We start from the raw sequence: 12,004 nt of genomic DNA on the forward strand, positions 1-12,004 counted from the left end.
TAGGAATACTACACAGAAACTGTGACGTAGTACACATTCGACGTCAGCATGAGCCCGTGATACGTGTATGGTAAGAAGTCGGGAAAGCTGTTGTGAATTTGCAGACCATATTTTCATTAATTTTATGTCAAGTTTATCATAACACGTCGCCAAAATAATGGAGTTTACAGAGGTCGTATCTCCGCATGTTGCAGTACCAGTAGTTGGAGTTTTACTTTGTGCGTTTTTGGTTTTTGCGTTTGGGTTTAAAACACCTGGTCAACCACCAAGCTTCAATTTTGAAGAAGATAACAAGCGAAAGAGATCAAAGAAATCAAAGGTTATTTTATTGACGTCTTTGAAACATATGTTTTTCCCAAACTTTATCCATAATGATGATTTGCACACATTACCTTTTGAAAAGATAAAAGATGCAGTCAGTGTATTTTGTATGTGCATAACATACAGCTGACTGATGATATCATTATTAATATAATATGTAGCTTTGGTCCAACTTAATTTAGATTGGACGATTATTTTGTGTTTCACAAAGCAAGTATTATTTTAGTTTTATTCGTTTGATTGTTTTGTAATAGTGTGTGTGTGTGGGTTCCCCCCTTAATATTGGAACTTTCACCCCCTCCCCCCTTAAAAAATGAAACATTTGATCTACCAAGTTTTGTAGTGTTATGCCTAACTGCGTCTTCATTTTTCTTAAACCAATTTAATGAGTGTATTAGAAATATCATATAAGTTTTGTCATTGATAACTGTTTTCATCTTTCGTTAGCCTTCAAAGAATCAAACAAATGGACATGTTATAGCAGCAAATGATGATGAAAGTGATAAAGCTAACAAGCTGTCAGTGCAATCAAAAGTGACAAAGTCTCCAAAATCAACTGCCAAAAAGTCTCCAGAACAGAATAAAAAGGTAATGTATATATGGTTAGACTTCCAAATGCTGAATGTGTTAAGATATTTACTTCTTTTTTGTTCATAATACGAAGAATCAATGAATTGATGACAATGGTTTAGTATATTTATGGTATATTAATTCTAGATCTGTTTTTCCAATAGCTTAGTATCTTAGATGTAAATTAATGCATGTTACAGTATATACATTTTATCATCAGATCAAGAAACAAGCCAAAGAAATAGAAGAATCTAAACCTGTGGCCCCTACACCTGTATCTGAAGATGATGGAGGTAATGAGATTTATTTTTTATATGTTACCAATGTTTGTAAATTTACTACTGAGAAATAGAACAATATAGGATGTTTTTAAACAATCATAAGATTAATTGTTTCAATGTTTGCAAATAACATTTTACAAATATTTAAAGTAATTTTATGGTATTAATCATATACCAAGTATTATTCTGGAAATTCCATTAACCACAGAACTTTTAAAAGAAGTAAAGATCAATACATTTTCAAAATGTTGAAATATTTCAAAGAAAATATTTATTGTAAAAATTTCTTAGGAATTCCTTTCTAATGAAAACTTGTGACAGAATTGCACTTTGAAGTGTTAGAATTTTCCACCTATTCCCTGTCTATTTTACTTTCATGGTTTTAAATTGATAACTGGTATTGAAAATTGACAATTTAAACAGTTGGATGGACAACTCAGGTGTCCAAGAAAGACAAAAAGCAGAAGAAAACTATCGTTGAGTCTGACATTGAATACAAAAGTGTTGAGGAGAAGCCAACAGAGAAAGCCAGTGCTGAGGAGAAGAATAAATCTGTTGACCAGAAGAAGAAAAACAAGAAAAAGAATCAACAGGTGAATTTTTTTCTTACATTTAGGTCCTATTAAAAAACCAAGAATATATGTCACTGTCAATGACATCAAGGGGTTATATGGGGTTTCAGATGCATTCTTGTAAAATTTAACAAACCATATATATGTGTTACAATTCATACTTGACAATTTTTTCATGTTTTAAGTGTTTCTGTACTTGTTTTTAGGAAACTGTTACAGTTCAAGAAGAGAAGGTCATAGAAACGAAAGTAGAACCCAAGGTATGCGTTATCAGATAAGGCTTCAATATACAGTTCTTTTTTCTTTCCCAATTTTATTGAAAGTGGAGGACATTTATTTTGGTCAGTCTGTCGGTAATGACAGAGCTCAAGTACTCTTATATTGCCAATAGTTTAAAATTGATGATAACTTTTTCTGTAAGCTTATTAATAAAACCTAAGGTCTACAGTTTTGAAGCTGCTTGGTCCAAATTTTTGCCATCACAAAAATCAAAAAAAAAATTCATACCAACCAATATTCTTTTCATAGTTAGAAAATATTCAAAATACACTAGTTATACTAAAATATAACGCGCATACCTCCTGTAAGTGTAAACAAATAGAAACCATTTGGTGTTGTCCCAGTATTGCTTGGGTTGATGAACTCTAAATTCTATGCATCAAGCAATAACACATACATGTATGTACTTTGGAAAGATTTGTGACAAATTGTACATATTGTTATATTTTTGATGAGCGAAAACATTTTTGAAAGCTAATGTAAGTTATTATTGGTAATTGCAAAATTTCTAATAAAAACATTTTACAAAAATTAGTGTGTAATATGAGATCAATACCAAGCAAACAATTTCTAGATGATTTCAGATTATAATGTCCAATATAGTAAGTGGGAGTGACAATGCATGAAATGAATAAGTCCAAGTGGTATAAGTGTTATTAGAGTTGATGTTAATTTTATTGCAAATCAAACATGGCTGCATGTACATGCTGCGACCGATAAACTGATGCGTTGAGTGATGACACTATTGGGATCGCGAGTTGCAGTTTTTCAAAAAAAACATTTTCATTGGCTGTTTAGTACCCGCCTACTTTTTCCTGTACTGTGGTAATTGATAATATATGCACCAACTGCCAACTGTGTCGCGATCGTTTACTCTGTGTCAGGACTGCAAAAACTAAATCACTGCAATAATTGACTAAGAGTTCTAGCAATAATCAATTTTTCTTTTTTATGGTGTAAACAATTGTCAAAAATACATGTTTAAACGGATTTCCCTTTACATTTTTTTAGCACAATGTGTCATTGAAAAATTCAATCATCTCTAACGCATCAATTTAAGTTTAGGCAGTATTTATTTTGTTGTAACTTATTCCAAAGACTTCACAACAGATACTAACAGTAAATGTTACATTAATATTGCATTTTATTGAACTCATATTCAACTGATCAATGACACACTTCTACAAGTGCACATGTGTTTTCAAACATGTACATAAAACTTGAAATTTACAGCACAAATGTGTTCAAATGTGGACTGATCTGTGATTAGCCTTATTTTGTATTATATTCATCAGACAATATTTACTACTGATGTCGGCGCTTTACTTGCCAGATATTTTCTCTCAAACATGCTAATCGACCACGGATTGTAAAATTTATGTGCAGATCGAGTCGCCATTTTACACCCTCATATTTATATACAAACCACACTTCTTCATTTTATGGATCTGATGACGATGTTTCAAAGATTTTCAGTACAGATTTATTATAACATAAGCAATAAGTGAAGACATATGCTGTAAAACGTCTAACGGATTTCATGGCATGTCAACCCGAATTTTCCCGTGGATCTACATTTTGCAGGAAGGTTTTTGTGAGGAAAAACAGTCTATTCAACTCATGTGATTTTCCACAAAGGGTACATTATGAATGGTAAAGTAAAATATATTTGTTCACCAAACAGTTTCTGATGAATTTCTTCACAATAAGATGAATAACATGTTATTCGATGAGCAAAGTCCAATCTATGACTTTCATCCCTGCTTTTAGAGAATGTTTTCTTTTATTTTTCCCTAACATTATTTACACATGTACGTAAACATTGCTCTGTTGGTTCTCAAATAACTCTGTATGTAATTTTTAACTTGCAAGTACAACTTCTCTTTCTCCGACATTTTTGTTTCCACATGTTAGCATCATGTTCTCTACATGCATTTGACAAATGGGCAGGTCTATATAAATGCGCCATTCAGAATCTTTGTTTTGAATCGCAATGGAAATTCACACCGATTAGAAAGTGTCATCACTCAATGCAATGCAACATTGGCCGTAGCGTGTACATCCATGTTGGATTTGCGATTAATGAGTTAACCAAAGTTTGTGTTGCTTACAATTTCATTTCCTCATAATGTTTTTGTAATTACAAGGTTATGTTTTTGTTTAAAAAAATTTAGGAAACAGTAACAGAAAGTAATAAAAAGACCAAGAATAAGAAAAAGCCTGAGGTGAGCAAAGAGCCTGAAAAAAAGACAACTGACGCAGCAAAGCCTAGAGCAGAACCTGAGAAGAAAAAAGAGGAACCCGCAAAGCAAGCCAAGGAGAGTGCCCCAGAAACGAAGTCTTCACCAAAGAAGAAGAAAGGAGCACCGGCCCCTGAGGTTTAAATTTCACTACAAATCTGAATGAATTTTGCTTTATAAAGCCCATTCTAATGTAACCCAGTTTGTATTTTTCTAATATTCATTTCTTTTAAATCAAAAAAATATTCAGAAAAAGGAGGAAGAAAGCAAGCCTGAACCAATTAAAGAGAGTAAGAAGGCAGTAGCTGCCCCAGAGAAAACTGCTGGGGACTCAAAGAAATCAAAAGCAAAGCCCAGTGCTTCCTCTGAACCCAAAGCTGCCAAAGCAACCCAAGATGTGGTCTCAGAATCAAAGAAAAACAAAGGTATTGTTGTGTTGTTTTTTTTTCAACAAGTAATCTAGTAATGTCCTCTGATATATCTATATACTTCTACTGTGCCATTTCATAAGCTGACTTAGATTCTAAACTTTTGCAATTAAGGTCAATTTACTCAGTATAGATTTATGATTTGATTTAAATTGATTGATTTCTAGATGAGGCTGAGGCCAAAGAGAAAGTTGTTGAAAAAGATGATTCCGCTGTCTCATTTGATGAAATTGGAGGTACAAATATATTTTTAATACTTTAGCATCAACTTTGCAATGAAAGAAAGTAATGTGGATCCCTTCTTCAAATTGTTTAACACTGCAAGCATTTCATTTTTACTATACTATACAAATAGGTAAATTATAGGTAAGTAATCAAGTAAATTTTATGGGAGTCCAAATTTTTTTTGTAGAATCCTGGGTTGAAGCCAAGCCAAAAAGCAAGAAGAAGAAAGCCAGAAGAGACAACTAGCCACTGGTGTTTGTTTTTTTGTTGTTTTTGCTAGATACTGCAATAAAAGGTGCTGGATCCTTGTTTATGAGGCACTGTGACCTTGACACATTATGACAAAGGCCTTGATTGTGGTGGTTCATTTATATAAGTGCAAGGCCTGCTCACATTTCAGGCACAGTCAAAGGCACAGCTTGCATATCAGAGAAGAAAAATAATGACCATAACTATATGTTTCATTTTGTTTTAAAATTATCATAGGTTAAAAATGTTGAATTACATGTATATAGACATTTTAGCTGTTTTTCAGATTAGAAGGGGATTCAGTTGCAAAAAAGTGGTCCCAATATTTTCAGATTGTTTTTAGTCTTGATTCGAAGAAGATTTACGCAAATGAATATAATGAAACATTTTATCTGCGGTAACTTGTATTAGTATTGCTCAACCCATTTTCCTGTGATTTTTGTTATCTGTTTTTTTTTCATCCCTCTGACACGGTGTTAAAAGATTTGAGCAATTTTTTGATACTGAAGAGTTTTGCAAGCCAAATTAGGAGTAACATAGGCTGTTGTATAAATAATCTAGTCAGCATTTACAAGAATAATGCTGTTGGTGTAAGTTTTGAAGAATTCATTACCTCAAACTTTGTTTGGGTAGTAGAGACTATAAGAAGAGAAGTCTTTAAAAAACAGTTTAAATTCTGTAATTGTTCCATTTATACATTAACATAGAAATCAATTCAAAAGGGATATACATGTACTACATGTATAAATGTTTTTCGAGAAATTAAGATGGGCTCTTCAGCTTAAATATATAATATATTATTTGTTATTTCTGTTTCTATACTTCCCTTTACTGGTATGGTATGTTTGTCTGAAAAAGAATCTAAGTATAACACCATATAAATGAAAATCTTGTTACAGAACTTGCACTTAATTTGTGTTATAAAAGAATGAAGATATATTGAGACTTTGATAGCAATTATAGATTTCTTTTGCAATGTCTGTGTCAATAGGATGTAAATGTGCTTTGATAGCATATGATATTGTGAAGCAATAAGTTCTCGTTATTGAAAACAGCACTTTTGTAACACTTGAAAAGTTTGCTTGAAAAGAGAAATTTGTCTCAAAATTGAAAGGATCTTGTTATTGATATATTTAGGCAGGTGCTGTCTGTACAACATTTCTATCATTGGATCTATTAAAATACACATTCCAGATTTTCTTTGGCAGCTTTAATTTTAATAGTGCATTAAGGGGTGTTTGTAAAAAAAATGTTTTATTTTTATTCTCTTGAATGTATAAATCTTTACATTGTCAGAAAAGCATAGGCGTCCATTTCTTGAAAGAAAAAATTAATACAGTGTATAGGCTTGTCTTCCAGGGTTTGGTTTCTGTGTTTTTTGTAAACACATTATATCTTGCCATGGGCTGAATATAATTGTATTAATGTGGTCTTATTTGAAATATATAGAACTTATAATTTTTGCGAAGTGACCACGGAATCCTGATATTGATTATTTCTGTTATTAAAAGTGCCAAAGCAGTGGAGGACACCATTCATGAATTCTTAAGGAAGATTGTAAATGATAGAAAATGTAATGTGTTGAAACCTTAATTTAATTGTTGGCCATGAAATGTATTTTGTGAAAAATTATTTATTTTGGAGTTGTGTCTGTAATTATATGTGAAAATAATTGCATGAGTAAAACTACAGCAGTGTGATTTTTCCAAGCATGTAAGTGCTGTTTGTGTACAAATAAATATTTAGTATTTATGTTTAACCAGTTATTTTGAAGAAGAAAAAATTGATGTTTCAAAAGTATTTATTGATACATGTATATTATATGTATTTTTGATTATTAATTGTCAATTAATATGACAAATATTTATGAAACTTTTAAGTGACCAATGGTTAAGCAAATTGTTTACTGATGACTGGTGAAAAATGGACCAAGGATATAAATAAATAATGGAAGAGAAGAAAAGACAGCAGTGAAATTGTATGTCTGCATTTGTTTACTTTGTGGTTATGGGATTCATTATTATATGGTTAATACAATGTCATTTTCACTCAGACTAGTGCACTTTCGTATGCTTAAAAACCTAAATATAAAAAAAAGAGTATTCAAACTTGGTACTTTTCGTTGAATGGCAGATAAAGTTATGGTGATTTTTGCATGAGAGAATTTATATTCATTCTGTGAACAAGGTGGTCTAGTATGTGTGATTGCTTTAATAAACTTTTGGTGGGTGAATATGGGAGCAGATGTCATGGTTTTATATTCAATGGTATACAAATTTCAAAGCTTTAGGTAGAAGAGAGTAAATGCTGGTCCACGTCTTAAAGGGGTTTATCTTGGGTTTGATTACATGCATGTACTGTATTAATGTATTAAGAATTTATATAATTGTGTGTATATTGATTTTAAATTTGCCAACATGTTCATTCAAAAGATTGATTTTCCATTACCTGTTTTATCTTAGTTACATTTACCAGTTTGTCAAACAGTCTGTGTTTATATATGTTGGGCATGGTTGAGTAAGATACAGAATTGAGGAGTTTTGTAAAATTATATGAATGTTTTTTTGATTTACTATGATCAAAAAAGATAATTGATAAAATGGATTGTAATTCTCTGAAAGTGATCATTATGCTGTATATATATACATGTGTATGTCAAAGGTTTGATGGTGCATATATGAATAATGCTGTTAATGTTAACATGACCAACCAATCAGAAGTCAGTTTACAGGGTATGTGGTAATGCATCTCCTATCAGATCTGTCTTTGTAAGTCTACACTTTATTATGTGGCATTAGTGGACCATTCCAGGATTTTGTGCATATACTTGTATTCATATATTTTTTTGATTTTTTTTTTAAATGTATGGAATGTAAGAATTTGTTGAGCGATTTGTGATGCCATTGCACTGGTAGTTTTGACGGGTTTTTGAATCATTGGAAAGAGGAATGTACTGCATGTAGTCTGTGTGTGAGAGGGGAAGATGACTGGTGTGATTACTCTCTATCAGGTTCACTTAGGTTGTGTTCATTATAGAAACAGAAATGACAAGAATTAAAATTGATCATATATATACATATACAACCTGTGTTTTTACTTTGTGAAATTTAGAATAATTGATATTGTAATCTGTCCACATTTTTTTTTTTTGCAATAGATCCTTTAGAGTAAGTTTCTGCTTTTTTGCTAAAGGATCTGTTGCGAATAACTAAAGAATTGACCTATAGGGCCGATGTAAGGTTTCTGTCTGTACAAAAAGCATATCGATTGCCTGCTTGAGATGTAACTTTACAAAGATTGCTCTGAGTTACATTCTCTTCATTCTCATTAAGAGAGTCAGGGAGATATGAATGAGGACTCCAGACTATGCCTGCATACGATACGTACCTTGGACCGTCTTCTAATAATACGGATTTATAGAGGCGTTACTGACGGTGCGCAGTTTGACCTAGAAACTGACCAGTTGCATAAATTATTCGTGGACTGACTAATAAGATACTGAAAAATTAATATATCAACAAATCTGATGATTAAAAAAAAAAAAATCATTGTTTAATCTTTGGAATATGTTGGTTTGAACTGGTGCATGCGTATCAAAACCTCCAAATAGTGTCTTCTTTAGAACTTCAACAGTGTTCAACGCCTTTTTAGAGTGGGTCTGTGCTACATATTTTTGTTTTCGTCAGTGTAAATAAGGTAATTGGTGAATAAACCTATTTCAATCAACAAAATGATAGAGAGATGGCCAACTATACATTAAAAATATTTTGTATCCAACCAACCAAATTTAGTTATCGAACATGACGGATGATTGGAGATCATTAAACCTAAATGATACGGTATTTATTGCTTTTGTATCTTTTAACAGCAGTTTTGGTCATATTTTTTCATGAACAAGTCAGTTCAGTTATCGACTGTTAACTATAGTTTACGGATCGAAAACTATAGTTAACGTCGTTAATCTATATTTCACGTCTGTAAACTATAGTTAACACGATAATCTATGTTTCACATCTGTAAACTATAGTTAACGCTGAAAACAATCATTTGCAATTGTTAAACATAGTTTATCTGATAAATATAGTTTCACAATTTTGCAACTATGATTAACGATTGTAAAACATAGTTTATCTGTGTTTTCACGATTGTGAAACTATATCAACTGTAAACTATAGTTTACGAATGTAAACTATAGTTTACAGATGTGAATCTATATTTATCAGCAAAATCTATTGTTAACGTTTATTTCCAGACAGAAAAACATAGATTTGCATTCGTAAACTATAGTTTACAGATGTGAAATATAGATTAATGTCGGTAACTATAGTTTAGGATCCATAACTTATATATAGTTAACAGCCGATAAACCTAGTTTATTGACTGTGAAACTATGTTTTGCTAATTTATGTGAATTTGGCGTGCTTTAGATTTGTAAACCGTAGTTTACTGATCATAAAACCCGATTTATGAGATAAACTATGTTTAACAACCGCAAATGATTCTATAGTTTACAGATGTGAAACATAGATTATTGGGTTAACTATAGTTTACAGATGTGAAATATAGATTAACGTCGGTAACTTTGGTTTACGATCCGTAAACTATAGTTAACAGTCGGAAAAAAAACCTAGTTTATCGACTGTGAAACTATGTTTAACTCATTTTTGTGAATTTGGCTTGCCATATTTTTATCAACAAACATGTCCAGGAGAATCTTCGCCAGCCCTGCATGTGTTTTGTTTACAGTAAATACGCATGCGTAATAGTATAGAAGGCTGGACCCCGTAACACGAGGCGATGTAAATATGTGATAGGTTATGCGTAATTATTAATTTTAATGAAATAATTAGATTTATTTCATGGAGAATTTTGTAATTTTCTGAAAGTTTATACATTCATGAGTAGTACAAAAATACCGAACCCGATCAGAATTTTTTTTCAAGTCGGTTTTTTGATAAGATGCGCCGTACTGTATTGTTAGAACATACTGTTTTAAAAACAGCAAAATAATGGAATTCGCTGAAAACGTACGTGTAAGAAAAAAGGGGGTAGATACATATTATACTTCAAACTATGCACATTTTAAGATTGAATATGGCGAATCCGATTAAGTAAAAATTCTTTTTATTGCTGCATAACTTTTTGTGATATTTTTGTTCTAAAAATAGACTGTCTTGAAAAACATGTAATAAAAATTCATTTTGAAACAATTAAAAGCGTCTTGAATATTATTATTTTTTTAGTTCGAGGATGCTGGGTGGTCAACAAATATACCATCATGTATCCATTACTTTTTTTATTAGATCTGATTTGTTAAGTATTATTAAACTTTCATTTAGTAAAAGAAAAATCCAAATATATTTTAGGTTTTTTTATTAAAAATATTTTGCAATATATTTAGGCACAGCTTTTCTTCTTTTTAGGAGATTAATATAATCAAAAAATGGCAACGACTATCCAACCGTCTTAATTTAGGCAGTATTTTTTAAAGCATCAAGAAGGGTTCAAAAGTTAACATGGAAATACACGTATATAGGGAAATTGATTAAAAAATTTTTCAAAAACTAAAATGCTAATACTTGTGAGGTTACAATTAATGCAATCAATTAAGAAAGTGTATATTCTAAATTGTTCAAACTGTGGCCCCCGGACCATAATACTTGATCAAGAGAGGTTCAAAGTTTCTTAGAGCTCCATGGTCGCGGTCATTTTTGGACTCTATTGGTCTCCTAAGTTTTGGAAGAAGAGCTATATATGTATATAAAGATATAGAAAAATAAACAAAAACGGTAAAACATATGGATTTTTCTTTACTAAATAATAGCTTGTAGCTAAACAAATCATATCTTAAAATTTCATGCAGATCTGATGGTGAAGTTTAAGGTCGTCACCTGTAGTCTGTCCCAAGATATTTATGCAGCACATTTGGACGATTTTTATTAAAAATACACATACCTGTGAAAGAAGTGCAGTTGAAATAGTTGAAAGGGATATTTTCCAAGATAATTTCATTTACACATTATCATCTTTCACTCGGAAAAATTCACAGGAACGAAAACAGATTCCTTCGGAGATTTATAATGGGGAATGTTTACATCTTTTCTCCATTCGGAATACACTCGGAATACATCGCGCAATTTTTCAACGTTATCATCCGGGCTTGCTGCAATACAAAATCTCCGTAGACATCACATTTTTTAGCATTGTATTGAAACCGGATAAGCTAACAGGGGCGTTTCGACTGAGAAATCTTGGAAATTTTTCATACTTTTGAATGAACATCGTTTAATTGACTCCTGAGGTATTTATAAATATCAAGCAATTAAGCCAAATGTGAATCCAGAATATCTTGGGACAGAGTATAACAGCTTTGAACAGTGGGATAGAGGTTTCTCTACGAATCTGTAGGTTATGAGTCCGAATCCCGGAGGTTGAATTAAGGAGGTTAACAATTTTACCTTTCGCAAAAACAGAGACCGGAAAAAATTTTAAAATGTATTTTTGGTTAAATATTGAGAAATTTAAAACTTCTAAACCGAAGAAAGTATTTTAATTATGATATACATTAGTCCACACTATTATCGACAAAGATAGGGGAACGATTTAGCCACATTTTAAAAAGTACTTACAGTACTTTGATTTTAAAATTGATCAATGTCGTAAAATTTACTGGCATATACGCTATCCCCGACTTGATTCTTTTTTCATCTTCTGATGATTATAAATTATATGACTTTGAATATTAATTAGAGTTGTAACTAATTAAAACAAAATCGCTGATTTTCCATGTTTGGTTTACAACAAACATTTCGTAAGGTCATTCTTATATGGTAGAATGA

At 31.5% G+C, this 12,004-nt stretch overlaps 1 protein-coding gene across 1 annotated transcript; it reads left to right on the forward strand.

The window, feature by feature from the left end:
• The first annotated feature begins 31 nt into the window (after positions 1 to 31).
• LOC105347409 (transcriptional regulator ATRX homolog) lies at positions 32 to 8,249 on the forward strand. Its single transcript, XM_011456478.4, has 9 exons — positions 32 to 319; positions 769 to 909; positions 1,112 to 1,184; positions 1,596 to 1,765; positions 1,951 to 2,004; positions 4,198 to 4,401; positions 4,514 to 4,688; positions 4,859 to 4,927; positions 5,104 to 8,249. The coding sequence occupies exons 1-9, from the start codon at positions 158 to 160 to the stop codon at positions 5,160 to 5,162; spliced, it is 1,107 nt and encodes a 368-aa protein (XP_011454780.3). The 5' UTR covers positions 32 to 157; the 3' UTR covers positions 5,163 to 8,249.
• The last annotated feature ends 3,755 nt before the right edge of the window (positions 8,250 to 12,004 follow it).

This window comes from Magallana gigas, chromosome 7, assembly GCF_963853765.1.
Source record: "Magallana gigas chromosome 7, xbMagGiga1.1, whole genome shotgun sequence".
Lineage (NCBI taxonomy): Eukaryota > Metazoa > Mollusca > Bivalvia > Ostreida > Ostreidae > Magallana > Magallana gigas.

Coding starts and splice junctions, on each gene's coding strand:
- LOC105347409 (XM_011456478.4), top strand. CDS start 158: ATGGAGTTTACAGAGGTCGTATCTCCGCATGTTGCAGTACCAGTAGTT. Junction 320..768: donor AGAGATCAAAGAAATCAAAG/GTTATTTTATTG, acceptor ATCTTTCGTTAG/CCTTCAAAGAATCAAACAAA. Junction 1,766..1,950: donor ACAAGAAAAAGAATCAACAG/GTGAATTTTTTT, acceptor ACTTGTTTTTAG/GAAACTGTTACAGTTCAAGA.